The 12,154-nt window shown below is 46.1% G+C and overlaps 2 protein-coding genes across 4 annotated transcripts in view; one reads left to right on the top strand and one right to left on the bottom strand.

Moving 5' to 3' along the window:
* NHSL1 (NHS like 1) overlaps positions 1-12,154 on the bottom strand; it is a 185,115-nt gene that overhangs the window by 71,698 nt on the left and 101,263 nt on the right. The gene's annotated exons all lie outside the window — the stretch shown is intronic.
* Positions 7,334-8,367, top strand: LOC101651255 (nucleophosmin-like). The gene is given in 2 exon segments (XM_045294384.1): positions 7,334-7,684; positions 7,687-8,367. Coding segments are annotated over 2 exon segments (882 nt in total). The 5' UTR covers positions 7,334-7,386; the 3' UTR covers positions 8,271-8,367.

The raw sequence follows: 12,154 nt of genomic DNA, 5'->3' as shown, positions 1-12,154 counted from the left end.
TTTGGCAGCCGGGGAGAATCCCCAAGGTTACTCAATGTCACCCCGCCTGAAAAGCTCCTAAACCAACACCAGAGACTTCAGTTCACAGGAGTGATAACAAACCTTATCCACAGTCCCCCTTCCATGTAGCTTTTTTTTTATTTTTTAAATGCTGCGCCTAGTGAAACAGAAAGGACACTCGAGTTACTTTATCAGGAATTAAAATAGAATTGCTGAACTGGCAGACTGGCGACGGACACAAAAACAAAACAAAAAGCCTTTTGTTGAAACAATCCCGAGCGATTGGTTCAGAGCAGGGCCTTTTCCAGGGCTGGTTTTGCTAGTCGGGCTTTGTGTGCTGCTTGCCATGAAAGTAAGGCAGCATGTCACTCGGCCCATCTGAAAAAGCAACTATTGTGCACGCCTCTTGGGCTTTTGCATCTGACTTCCTTCTCACGGGCTAACCATTCTGACGAAGGCCGTTTTTTTTGGGGGGGGGGCACCAGACCCACAATCATTAGCATTAAAGAAAATGGCTGGGAGCATTCAAATCCCAAACAAGAAGGTAACTAGACCCTTTGGTAAATGATTTCCATTCTGTTAATTCCACAGGTTTAAAAAATGTTTTCCAGAGTTGCCGCTTTCCTAGGTAGAGAATATAATCCATTGTCTCGTCAGATTGTGCAACATTCCCTCAGGAGAAAAATTCCACAAGAAAGCCTATGAAATGCCGAGCACATCACCAAGCAAGCCTGTCACAGCAGCACCTTTGTCTCTGAAAAGTGACCCTGATTACCTACAAGCCCGGGCCAAGCGAGCCCCAAGGGAAGCCATCTTTTCCTCCAAAAACTAATGAAGCAACAACGTCATGTCGTGGGGCCATGCTTCTATGGGGCCCCTGACACCACTGACCGACCAGCTTCCACAGACCCAGGTTCCTCCTGGAAGCAGCGTTCTCCTTTTCTCAGACTGGGAAGCGAAGGTTGACACTTCTGACCACCTCCCACGCCCACCTGCACTGGTTTTGTTTCTATAAACATATTTTAATTTGTTTTTGTTTTTTTAAGTAGTACTATCTCCACCATCACAGCCACTGTATAGGACAGGGTAGAATTGTTCCTCTGGGTTTCTGAGACTGTAAGTCTTCATGGGAGTAGAAAGCCTTGTCTCTCTCCCACAGAGCTGCTGGTGGTTTCAAACTGCTGACCTGGTGGTATCAGCTCAATACATAACCCACAAAGCCACCAGGCCAAGGCAGAGTGACTGGATGGCAACGAGAGGCTTCTACCTGCCACCCGCCACCTTCCAATAGTTGGCTTTTGTGACATCATTTACTTCTTGACTTTTGTTTAATACAAAGAATTCTCTTGAAATTCAGCTTTTGAACTTGAAATTTAACCCTGACACTGCTCTTTCAACGGTCTTCATGGTGGTTTATGACCACTAGCCTCTTCTCAAAGACCCATCCTCTTGCAGGAACGAGCACCATGATGGCTAACCCAAGTGATTGACCTTGTCTGACCCTAAAATCAGAACCCAAGCCACGCAGGCAGGCTTCTCCCTGGAGGGCGAGAATTCCTCTTAGCTTCCTGCTCTCCCTGCTCTCCCTGATATCACCTTCCTCGGCAGCTCTGCCCATGGGGGCGGGAACCCACTCCAGAGTTCTGAAGGAAGTCTTGAAATGCTTTCAGAATCTCCACAGATGCAAGCGTATTTCCTGGCGTCGGGGCTCAACTGATGAAAAGACAAGGGTCCTGCTCTGAAGGTAATAGGCACACAGCCTGTCAGCAGCTGCTCAATGGAGGCGTGTCATGGGATGGAGGTGTGTGGGGATGTGTGGAGAAGGGACACACGGGTCTGCTCTGGTCAGTCTAGGAAAGCCCTCCTGAGGGAACCCCCCAGATGACGATTGAAAGGGTGGAGAGGCGTGGGGCAGGTGTGCTAAGGGATGGATCTGCAGGGAGAAGAAGAAATGAGCCAGGATGTGTACTGTGCAGAAAAGACTAAGGCACGTTCCAAAGGAAGAACGGTATCCTTCCCCGTGAAAGCCCAGGCAAAACCCACCAACCAGCCCTGGGTGGAGCAGACTAGAGGTACGAGGTGAGAGGAAATGGGCATCAGACACCAATCAGAAATTTAGAGATCATTTTCCCCAGTGGAGGAAGTTTTTAAAAAAGAAATAAAAAGGATGGGCTGTAATTCCCACCGCTGTCAACTGGAACACAGTGGAGGCTCAATCCCGCAGGAGACGAGACAGACGGATATGCTCCCACAAAGACAGATCGCCTCGGAAACTCTTCAGGAACAGTTCGACTCTCTTATCAGATGGCTGGCAGTGAGGGTTTTTTGCTGGGGGGCGGGGGAGATGAGTGAGTCTAAGAAGTGTGTATGCATCGGGCTAACTACAAGGTCAGCAGTTCAAAACCACCAGCTGCTCCACAGGAGAAGGATGGGGCTTTCTACTCCCATTAATAGTTTACAGCCCTAGAAATGCACAAGGGCAGTTCTACCCTGTCTTATGGGGCCCCTAGGAGTCAACTTCCACTCGATGGCTGTTGAGTCTGGGTATTATGTGATGAGTACTAGATAACTAAGTCTGGATTTGATTCTAGAGGCCACCCCCTCAACTTCCACCGGACCCAGATGATCCTATTAGGAAGCCAACTTCCGAGGAGGCATCTGGAGCACAGATAATGTTTATGGTTTTACCTGGATGGGTGGTTACACGCCTGCTTGCTGCAGTTATAAGCTACAACTGTCATGATTTGTATCTTTGTCTAGGTTAGATTTCACAGTTTCGAAATAAAGGAACAGAAAAGACACTGATGAAGAATGCACTCTCTTAGCAAAAGGGGGGTGGGATGGGTGGGTGAACAGATGCCGTCTTAAGCCTGTCGGAGGTGGGGGCAGGTGCTTCCTCCAGGAAGGGGCGCTCTGAGTCAGTCCTCTCCCTTGCTGTGAAGGCATCTTCCAGTCAGCCAGTGCAGAGTGTAACCGGGCCCTGGAGGGGAACCCATTGCCAGAATCACATGACATCGAGGGACCCACAAGCCCAAGACTGACAGCTTTAAACGCCGCATCATTACAACCTAGCAGCCCGAGTAGTGGCCAAACCCAGAGACCCCACCACAGTCAGCAGTACGGGCTTTATCTGACCGGGTCAAATGGGAAAGAGGTGGCTTCATGAAGCGTAGAAAGAGAAGCAGGTGTTCTTGAATAAAGGCTGTGATCCAGGACCTGTTAGAGAACTCTGACTGTTGGATCGACTTGGTATCCAGATAGCTATGTTCATAGTAAACACACACACACACAATTATTTTTAATCACTTCATGCAAATACGCATTTTTCAAATGTTAAATCCTTAGCTCCTATACTTCCAGATCTAATTTAGAATGCACACTTCTGAATTGAAAAGAACATGGGTCAAATTCAACACCCCTCCCGGAGTTCACACTTCTAATTCGAGAGTCACAGAGCCAGCTGACCCTCTAAGATGTATTTCCTCACGAGGGGAGGGGAGGGCAGGGCTGGAGAACAGTCTGCTATCGACAACAGATGCTCTGTGAGCTAGCTCGAGCAAGGACCCACGGAGGCAGTAACTCAATCGCCTGTTAAACACACTGTGAGAAATCATGTTTCTCTCTCCCCCAAACTGGGCTTCTTTAGGTGACAGAATCTTAAAAATAACTTATGCCATTGTTTCAACCTTTAATGTATGCACAACTGCCAGATGAGATTGTAAAAGAAATAAAATCTAAACGTCTCATTGAGATTGAACAGGATTCCCCTGGTTCTTCAATTTAACCAGAGTAGAACCCCCCGACTGTCTCCAAAGAGCAGTTGGTGATTTCAAACTGCTGACTCCTGTAAGAAGATGAGTGAATTGGTTACTCCACCAGGGTCCATTTTCACGAATTCACATTTTAGCACTAATTTTGTTTGAGATATCAAAATTTGGTTTTGTTTTAAAATGTGGTGGTCTATACATACTACTTGCCATTAGAGTACAAGCACCATGGAAGATGCCATCTTGCTGTTGTGAAGGGCTGCCAAGTCCCTTCTGTCTCACAGTGACCCTATGTGCCACAGAACAAACCACTGCCCACGTCTGAGCCCACTGCTGCCGCTGCTGCGACCCTCCGTCTCATCAAAGGGCTTATTCGCTGCCCCTCTACTTTAACAAGCGTAACGTGCTCCAGGCACTGGTCTCTCCTGACAATAGAGCACACGAGAGAAAGTCTGGCCTCCTCGCTTCTAAGGAGCATTCTGGCGGTGCTAATTCCAAGATAGATTTGTTTGTTCTTCTGGCAGCCCATGGTGCTTCCAATGTTCTTTCCCAGCACCAGAATGCAGACAAAGCGTAGGGCGTTTCCTTAAAAAGCTGGAACTGGTAAACAAGCGGCCATCTAGCTCAGAAGCAACAAAGCCCACATGGAACAACATATCAACCTGTGTGATCATGGGGTGTTGAACGGATCACTGAAGACAAATGGGTGCATAAGCAAATGTGGTGAAGAAAGCTTATGGTGCCCGGCTATCAAAAATTATAGCGTCTGGGGTCTTAAAGGCTTGAAGGTAATCAAGCGGCCATCAAGCTCCGAAGCAACAAAGCCCACATGGAAGAAGCACCCCAGCCTATGCAACCATGAGGTGTCGAAGGGATCAGGTGTAAGGCATCATCAGAACAAAACATCTTACCATAGTGAATGATGGGGGGAGTGCTGAGTGGAGATCCAAAGCCCATTAGTAGGCCACTGGAGATCCCCTTGCAGAGGGGTCTCGGGGAGGAGATGAGCCAGTCAGGGTGCAATGTAACAATGATGAGAAATACAACTTTCCTCTAGTTCCTAAATGTTTCTTCCCGGCTCCCACTATCATGACTCGAATTCTATCTTGCAAGACTGGCTAGACCAGAGGAGGTACACTGGTACAGATAGGAACTGAAAATACAGGGATTCCAGGACAGATGAGCCCTATAGGACCAGTGGTGTGAGTGGCAAAACAGGGAGGGTAGAGGGAGAATGGGTAGGAAAGAGGGAACCGATTACATGGAACTGTGTGTGACCTCCTCCCTGGGGGACAGACAACCGAAAAGTGGGTGAAGGGAGACGTCGGACAGGGCAAGATATGACAAAATACCCATTTATAAACTATCAAGGGCTCATGCGGGAGGGGGGAGCGGGGAGGGAGGGGAAAAATGAGGACCTAATGTCGGGGGTTTAAATGGAGAGAAAATGTTTTGAGAAACGATGTACAAATGCGCTTTACACAATTGATGTGTGTATGGATTGGGATAACAGTTGTATGAGCCCCTAATAAAATGTTAAAAAAGAAAAAAATAAATAAATAAATAGGTGTTGATATATATATATAAAAAGCTGGAACTAGCAGTCCCGTATGCTCCCGCAGTCCCAGTACTTGGTATGTACCCTGGAGAAATAAGCACCTCGACACAAAGAGATATGTGCACACTCGTGTCCACTGCAGTGCCTTTGTCAATAGCAGAATGCCTACATGGCCCCACGGAAGGAAGAGCAGATGAACACATGATGACACAGACACACAGTGGAAGACTAAGCAGTGTTCACGAATCATGGCGGGCCTGTGAAACACCTGGAGGACACCATACTGCCTAAAGCAATGCCATTACAAGGGGACAAACAGTCTATGAGACCACCATTATCAAAAGTCACAAAAAACTCTTCACCCTAACAGGATCATTCCTTGATGGTTCCGGGGGACGGGAGGAAAGATAAATCACTACCTAGAAAGACACATATTAACTTGGGTGAAAGGGCAGGCAAAAAAAAGAAAAGGTTTTTGTTACATAAATAACTTGCTATTTTGAACATTTTTAAGGTACAATTCAGTGGCAGCCATTAGAGCCACAATGAGGTGCACCCATCACTCTCATGTATCTCCACAATGTTATCACCCAGATAGAACGCTCTATCCATTGAGCACACACACACTGGCCTCTTCTGAGCGCCCTAGACCAGGAAACTGCATATCTCACTTTCTGTCTCTGTGCGTTTCCATCTCTTGAGCTTTCATATAAGTCGAATCATGTAAAATGAGTCCTTTCCTGCCTGACGTATTTCATTTAGCATGTGCTCAAGGTTGATCTCTATGGCACCATCTTTCCAAACCTCATCCTCTTGGAACGGCTGCACATTATTCCATTTGGAGGCAAGCACATGTGCGCTCTGCTTATCCGTTCAACCATTAATCTGTTGATGAATATTTGCATCATTTCTGTTTTCCCGCTATTTTAAATAGAGCTGCAATGAACACTGCAGTTCCCGCTGTCCCATTCTTTGGAGTATATATACACCGCAGAGCGGTGTTATTCTACGCTGCACTCTTTAAGGAGCCACCAAAATATCTTCCACTGACAGAGCACTGTTTGATATTCCCACCAGCAATACAACAGACAAGTCACCAGCCCTTGTTGTTTCCTGGTGGTGATGATGATGATGATGACCATTTTCGTAGGTGTGAAGTGGTGGCATCTGACTGTAGTTTTGATTTGCATTTCTCTCCTGACTAATGAGGTTGTGCTGTGCTCACTGGTTGTCCAGAGATCTTTGGAGAGATGGTTACTCAAGCCCTTTCCCGTATTTTTAGTTAACTTGTCTTTTTGCAGATGGATTGTGTATACAGTATGTACCATTACTAGTAGTAAATCACTATACTGAAATATCAAGGAACAAAACAAATCAAAACAGAGCATGGCCACAAAAATTGGATCAAATATTCCAGCGAGTATCCAACAACAAAGACATATGCTGCCTGCTAGCTTTGGGTCGGAGTGGAGGGAAGTGGAACTTGGGAGGTGGCCTGTTCCAGCAGTCCAGAGTGTTCCCACACCTGGGATGGCCAGAGGTGGGTGGGATGGGGATTTCCAATGCTTTTCTTTCCCAGCTAAGCTTCTCCCCAGGTGCCCACTAAGACCCCATCACTGCCTCCACCATATTATTCAATCTGCCAGGCAGCATGCTCAGGTCTTTAAAGTTAGGGTCTCAGGAACTTTAACCAATTCGTTGAAAAACACCAGGCATTATTACAGAATCGATGCTCAAATACATATTAAATTGCATCTCTATTAATCTGTCCTATGTACCAACAACAAGTCAGATCTTTCAAAAATTCCCCGATAAATCCATGCCTTCTGCAGTCACTCGGACCCTAAGCAATCTCTGCATAACTTTCAACCAATAAATGCTTCCAATATTTAGTTTTTAACAGATTAGTCCTGGCTGTGATCGGTCATCGCCCTGACTATGGTCTTTAAGAGCAGTCTAGCTTTTCCCTGGTGTGATTCCATCCTGCGCTGCTGTGTGTAGTGATGGCTGTGGTTTACCTCCGTTTTCCGTTTCTCTCACCGAAGTGCGTGTCACCACCCCATGGAAGATTCGATGGATATGGACATGAGCCCCCTGAGGCCCCAAAACTACCTTTTCGGTTGTGAACTAAAGGCTGACAAAGATTACCACTTTAAGGTGGATAATGATGAAAATGAGCACCAGTTATCTTTAAGAACGGTCAGTTTAGGTGCTGGTGCAAAGGATGAACTGCATATTGTTGAAGCGGAAGCAATGAATTATGAAGGCAGCCCAATTAAAGTAACACTGGCAACTTTGAAAATGTCTGTACAGCCAACGGTCTCCCTTGGGGGCTTTGAAATAACACCACCAGTAGTCTTACAGTGAAGTGTGGCTCAGGGCCTGTGCATATTAGTGGACAGCATTTAGTAGCTGTGGAAGAAGATGCAGAGTCAGATGATGAAGAGGAGGAGGATGTGAAACTTTTAAGTGTATCAGGAAAGCGGTCTGCCCCCACAAGTGGTAACAAGGTTCCACAGAAAAAGGTAAAACTTGCTGCTGATGATGAGGAAGATGATGATGAGGACGATGACGACGATGATGAAGATGATGATGATGATGATTTTGATGATGATGAAACTGAAGAAAAAGCTCCAGTGAAGAAATCTATACGGGATACACCAGTCAAAAATGCACAAAAATCAAACCAGAATGGAAAAGATTCAAAACCATCAACACCAAGATCCAAAGGTCAAGAATCCTTCAAAAAACAGGAAAAAACTCCCAAAACACCGAAAGGCCCTAGTTCTGTAGACGACATTAAAGCAAAAATGCAAGCAAGTCTAGAAAAGGGTGGTTCTCTTCCTAAAGTGGAAGCCACATTCATCAATGACGTGAAGAACGGCTTCCGGATGACCGACCAGGAGGCTGTTCAAGATCTCTGGCAGTGGAGGAAGTCTCTTTAAGAAAATAGTTTGAACAGTTTGTTAAAATTTTCCGTCTTATTTCATTTCTGTAACAGTTGCTATCTGGCCGTCCTTTTTTTATAATGCAGAGTGAGAACTTTCCAAAAAAAAAAGAGCAGTCTAGGCTTCTGGAAAAACCCAAGACCAATTCACCCAAGGAGCCAAGTGGTCTAAAATGAAAGAGCGACACCCTTTCCTGAAAACGGGGGCTAAGCTCACAGGAGGAGGAACAAATTAGATTACTCACTGGGAGGAAATAGCTACCTTTAAAAAAGTGTGTAAGCAAAATGTTGACGTCAGATTAATTAGGACTGATCACCTAAATAACATTAAACTTTAATGGTGTCAAATATTTAGGGACTGAGACTTAAAAAAAAAAAAAAGCAACCCACCAACTCCACTGGTCATGAGACAGTAAATGTGCTGCATTCCTGCTGTGCGTCTCTCGGTTGCTAAGACGATCCAGGAGAGGGGTGCATGAGGGTTTTGAACATGTGAGAAAAAGTCACTAAATGAACAAAAGAACTTGGAAGTGCTTTCTCATTTTATCTTTCCCAAATCCGTTCTTAAGCAGTTATTTGTCCAAAAAAAAATCTCTTTTATTCTTAACAATGTAGACTTTGAAGATTTAGCCCTTAGGAATTTTCCAAAATTATTATTTAAAAAATATTAAGCCCTTTAATGGACCAGGTTAAGGGCTTTGACTTGTCCATCTAAAAATCAGATTAGGGAGTAAAACCATAGGTGATTTTTTTCATAGGGAGCTACAGAATAGTCAAAAGGAGAATAAAAATAGAAAATGCTGTATTAAGATCTTCACTTTTCCAAGACACAGAGGAGAGACGCTCCGAGTTCCTGTCTGAAAATACACGGAAACTGGGTGAGGAAGCTGAAACCTGGGGAGAAAATTCAAACAGCGATGGCTGGGCCTGAATATTCACACGGAGACCATCCACACAAAAGCATTCTCGCAGGCCAGGCCCCGCAGCACTCTGTTGTTCAGAGCTGGCAGAGCAACACTAATGATGGCACTGCCTGGGGCCTGTCCTGGGAAGACTGCCATTTCGTCTGCTTATTAACTAGGGGGGGCAGGAAGGAAGGCTGCGAGCAGCTCCTAGTTGGAATTTGCTAAAGATGAACAGCTAGAAGCTGAAGAGGCTCCAGAAGCCACTTTGGTGGCAATTAGGGACATGAAGGGAGCAACATCATAAAGGCAATGAAGCTCAAAGGACAGCTCCAGGGCCTTTCAAAAGATGCAGACGGGGCCATTCTTTCCGTTGAAGCTGGTAGCAGCACACGGGTGATTCCAGGCCAAATGAAATACAATGAACCTACGAAAGGTCTCATTTCCAGGGTGCAATGTCAAAACAGAATTATAGCCACAGAAGGACGAATATTGTATAATCTCATTTATAAACAAAGGCAAGAGCAGGCAAATGTACATAGACCTAAGTTTCTTAGTGGTTCCCAGGAATGGGAAGGAGGTGGTAGGGGGTGGTAACAGAAATGGAAAAATTAAACTGATGATGGATAGGGGTGCAGAGCTGATTACTGTACCTGGGAAATGCTAAGCTAGCAAAACGTGTATGGTATATTTACAACAATGACAAGACAAAGTACCTGCTAGGGCTGCCACAACCCAGACCTCAGGGGACCTGGGTCCTTGGTTTGCAGGTTTAGGCTCATGGTTTCATGGGACATCCGAGTTAATTGACCCAATAATGTGTTGTATTCAGCGCTTCCTTCTACCAGGGCCCCAGGTCTTAAAAACTGGTAGAGGGCCTGATAATTGGTCTCTATTTGCCCAGCGCAGCAGATGAAGAAGGACATCAGGAGTAGGAGGAGGGCATAGACTGTAGGGCTGCCTGCCTCTATGAACAACTACAACAATTGCAGCAGCAAGTAGTGGGTAGACAGTGATGACAGTCCTTGACCTTCTCACTGCAGCATAAAAAATACTAGCAGTGAATGTTATTCACTGGCCCCTCCCTTTAAGAAATCTGACACTGAGCCTCAGCTCTGTGGGGAGGGTCTTGAAGTCCACCAACAAAGTTCTACCTGATCCGTTCCATCGGTCTCTTCCATTCCCTTCCTCTCTGATATAAGCTTTCTCAACAAAGAGAATTTCCTCATAGGTTCCCAAACTTATTTCCAGGGGGAAAAAATCAATGACTTAGCACCCTCTTGGCAATTCAAAATGTTTGTACTCTATCTAGCCTACGATCTAGGATCAGGTGTAGGTATCTACTTTTGCACACACATATACGCACATTATTCCAGTGTTCCTCAGGGGGGTGGTATTTCCCACTTTGGGAAACAGGGGTATCTGAAAAGAGAAAGCCATTCTCAGGATAATTTGCCTTAAGCCCACTGATCCCATGGGCCTCTCCATCTGGTCCACACTGAATTGGAATGGCATGGTGGAGTAGCGGATTATGCACTGGGCGTGGGAGTTAGAGTTTAAACCAACTTGATGCACCTGTGTGAAGGTGGGGGTGCAGCCCAGCGTGTCATGTGGTGATGCCTTCTTGTGGGGTGCAGTCTTTTTATAAGGGAGAAACAGAACTTCTCCCTCTCTTTACCCTTTCACCCTTGTGCTGGCTAGGCTCTTGCCTGTCTCCGGGGATGGCCCATGTGGGCCGCCTAACCCTGGGGCTGTCAGCTCCTCGCTATGTTCCCTGACCTTGGATCCATGACTCTGCACCCACCGGCCTGCGAGTCCCTGCTTCCCTCTTAACCCTTCTTCGTCATTGGCCTGCAGCTATGTGAGTCTAAGAACAGGCCCAGTGAGCATACAACTTATGAGTTTGAGTTGCGCGGGGTGGGATGCCTTTTTAATATGACTCCTGGTTATAAATCTCTTTCCTATACATATGTGAGTATCACTGCTTCTGCATCTCTAGACAACCCAGCCTAACGCAGCTGTTAACTGCAAGGTCAGCAGTACAAACCCACCAGCTGCTCTGAGGGAGACAGATGAGGCTCTGTGCTCCTCTAAAGATGTACAATCTTGGAAACCCACAGGGGCCGTTAGTTCTGCCCTGCCCGATAGGGCTGGTCTGAGTCAAAAAGGATGGCAGTGAGTTTTGATATCTGCGTATCTGATATCTGACCTGGCTGATAGCTCATGGCTACAGTTCCATTTCCAACAGGGAACACTCGCTTTTGGAAGCCACGTCATACTTCAAGCAGCTGTCCGTCCGTACAATTGGAAAGCCCTATTCCTCCCATAAAAACAGCACAGTTCTTCCCATCTAAGAAAACGAGAATACCTCCTGGTTTCGGTCCTGGCTCTTGAGTGCCTTCAGCAGAGGTCGTTACCGTCTGGCCAACTTTTCCTGCCTTGGTCAATATGAACTTCTAGACTCCTCTTTTCTCAAATGATCTTCCTAGTTTGTGGCTCTGACATCTATCTTTAGGGCACAGCCATTCCCCAGGGCCCTGACACCAGGCATGGGCTGGTGGGTTTGGATTTGCCTTCACTCCAGGCTTCAGCAATCAGGACAGCAGTGGACAGCACTCCACTGCTCCGCAGCACCATCTCCACTGTCACACCTGTGACTTTTGGGCTACTACCACTGAGAATTCTGATAAAAGAGTCTGGAGAAGTATCCGGATTGAAAAGGAGGAAATGCGGAAGTTCAATGTCAAATTCTCGTGGATACCAGGCTTTCTGAAGCCCAGGAGGCCAGATGAACACCTGACATCACTGCCATGACATATTCTTTAAAACTAAGAAAACAAACAAATGAACTAAGGATCCCTTATTCTGACAGCTAGATAAGTGTGTGGCTTAACTCGTGAGAAATGTCTCTGGTAAGCATTAAGCGCTCTTAGTAGCTACTCTCTTGTCTCATCAACCTGACAAGCACAACTCAAAAGGT

This window comes from Echinops telfairi, unplaced genomic scaffold, assembly GCF_000313985.2.
Source record: "Echinops telfairi isolate 266 unplaced genomic scaffold, ASM31398v2 ScPeMD7_3533;HRSCAF=4204_0, whole genome shotgun sequence".
Classification (NCBI taxonomy): Eukaryota; Metazoa; Chordata; class Mammalia; order Afrosoricida; family Tenrecidae; genus Echinops; species Echinops telfairi.
The sequence above is the reverse complement of the archived record's forward strand: the minus strand, read 5'-3'. Positions and strand labels throughout refer to the sequence as shown.